General features: G+C 55.0%; 1 protein-coding gene across 1 annotated transcript; it reads left to right on the top strand.

The window, feature by feature from the left end:
* Positions 1-1,048: 1,048 nt before the first annotated feature.
* On the top strand, positions 1,049-2,203 carry LOC311373436 (carbohydrate sulfotransferase 8-like; the record flags this gene model as incomplete). Its single annotated transcript, XM_084490208.1, has 1 exon — positions 1,049-2,203. A coding segment is annotated over one exon (1,155 nt), but the record flags the coding sequence as incomplete, so codon positions are not given.
* Between the last annotated feature and the right edge of the window lie 349 nt (positions 2,204-2,552).

The following is a 2,552-nucleotide window of genomic DNA, read 5'->3' as shown; positions in this document are numbered from 1 at the left end:
TTGCATCTAAAGAGGAAAAAGTCGAAGAAGACACCCATACGCATTCATTTAACAAGAACACATCCACATGCATGCGACACGTTGATGAAAAACATTTTAAAAAACGAAACTCTTACTTCAATAAACACTTTGAAGAACAAATATGTAATCAAAAGCGAAACAAACCCATATTCACTACACATACCTTAAATACTATATATATATACTGTATATATATTTTTATTCTTAAAAAGAATAACAACTATAATCACCCCACTACGTCAGACTGTCTGAGACCTCAGACCTCTGTATGAGAGTCTGTCTGTCTCCTAACTATCCCTCCTAGCTCTGTCTCTAACTCTGTCTCTCACTCTGCCTCTGTCTCTAACTCTAACTCTGTCTCTAACTCTGCCCCTGTCTCTGTCTCTAACTCTGCCTCTGTCTCTAACTCTGCCTCTGTCTCTAACTCTGCCTCTGTCTCTAACTCTGTCTCTGTCTCTAACTCTGTCTCTGTCTCTAACTCTGCCTCTGTCTCTAACTCTGCCTCTGTCTCTAACTCTATCTCTAACTCTGCCTCTGTCTCTAACTCTGCCTCTGTCTCTGCCTCTGTCTCTGTCTCTAACTCTGTCTCTGTCTCTAACTCTGCCTCTGTCTCTAACTCTGTCTCTGTCTCTAACTCTGCCTCTGTCTCTAACTCTGCCTCTGCCTCTAACTCTGCCTCTGCCTCTGTCTCTAACTCTGCCTCTGCCTCTGTCTCTAACTCTGCCTCTGCCTCTGTCTCTAACTCTGTCTCTAACTCTGTCTCTAACTCTGCCTCTGCCTCTGTCTCTAACTCTGTCTCTGTCTCTAACTCTGTCTCTGTCTCTAACTCTGCCTCTGTCTCTAACTCTGTCTCTAACTCTGTCTCTGTCTCTAACTCTGCCTCTGCCTCTGTCTCTAACTCTGCCTCTGCCTCTAACTCTGTCTCTAACTCTGCCTCTGCCTCTAACTCTGCCTCTGTCTCTAACTCTGTCTCTAACTCTGCCTCTGTCTCTAACTCTGTCTCTGTCTTGTCTCCCGTGTCCTGCAGACTCTCTGCACCCAGGACGGAGAGAGCACCAAACCGGGGGGCACGGTGCAGCACCGCTCCCCCTCGGCCGTGGACCTGCTCTCCAGCCCCATCCCCCCCATGCAGTTCCCCGACTTTGAGAGGAGCAGACACTCTGCCGTCCCCGCCTTCCAGGAGCAGGACGCCAGCGCCGTGCACGTCACCCGAAGACACCGCAAGCTGCTGAAGACCAGCCCGGCGATGCACCACTCCAACAACCTGTCCACCTCCTCCTCCTCCTCCTCCTCCTCCTCCTCCCTCGCCTCCTCTCCCGCCGTCAACTCCCTGACCCCGGAGCTCCTCGTGCGCTCCTCGCGCATCCAGCGCGCCCGTCAGAAGCTGATGAAGGAGATCTGCGCCAAGTACAAGAGCAGCATCTCGCGGACGGTCACGCCCAACGACGTGTCGCACATCTACGTGGAGAACAAGTACAAGCTGCTGTACTGCGAGGTGCCCAAGGCGGGCTGCTCCAACTGGAAGAGGATCCTGATCGTGCTGGCGGGCAAGGCGGCGGACACGCAGAGCCTGAAGCACGACGCCGTGCACTACGGCAACCACCTGAACACGCTGGTCAGCTACGCGCGGCCGGACATCCTGCAGCGGCTCAAGAGCTACACCAAGGTGGCCTTCGTCCGCGAGCCGCTGGAGCGGCTGGTGTCGGCCTACCGGGACAAGCTGGAGAGCCCCAACACCTACTACCACTCGCTGTTCGGGAAGCCCATCATCGCCAAGTACCGCGCCAACGCCTCCAAGGAGGCCCTGAGCACCGGCGACGGCGTCACCTTCCCCGAGTTCGTCCAGTACCTGCTGGACGTCCACCGGCCCGTCGGCATGGACATCCACTGGGAGCCCGCCAACCAGCTGTGCAACCCCTGCCTGCTGGACTACGACTTCATCGGGAAGTTTGAGAACATGGAGGAGGAGTCCAACTTCCTGCTGCGGCAGGCGGGGGCCCCCGCCAACCTGACGATGCCCACGCTGAAGGACCGGAACCCGGGGGCCCAGCGGACCACGCGGGAGCTCACGCTCAAGTACTTCTCCCAGGTGAGCGCGTGGGAGAGGCAGCGGCTCTATGACTTCTACTACATGGACTACTTGATGTTCAACTACTCCAAGCCCTTCAGCGATTTGTACTGAGCTCCTCCTCCTCCTCCTCCTCCCTTCTCCTCAGCGGGCGAAAGACTTTTCCCCCTATCCGGTCAAAGTAACATTCCACTGCATTGTATTCCCACTTCATGTGTTATCCTTCCCGTTCCCCCCCCCCCGAAACCCGAGTCATCAGCAGAAAGCGCCGACGCCCTGCACGAACCCCCGCACGCAAACCAAAACAAACTCAAACGCATTGAGGCTCGTCCTAATCGAGCAAGAGTAAACGCCGCCTCTAGTATTCATCTAGTATTCATCGTTCATCTAGTATCGCAACCAGGGTTAATTACGGGGGGGGGGGGGGGGGGTGGGGGGTTGCCGTATCCGGTTTTACCTAACA

Source organism: Micromesistius poutassou (genome assembly GCF_964030765.1).
Source record: "Micromesistius poutassou genome assembly, contig: SCAFFOLD_6585, whole genome shotgun sequence".
NCBI lineage: Eukaryota > Metazoa > Chordata > Actinopteri > Gadiformes > Gadidae > Micromesistius > Micromesistius poutassou.
The sequence above is the reverse complement of the archived record's forward strand: the minus strand, read 5'-3'. Positions and strand labels throughout refer to the sequence as shown.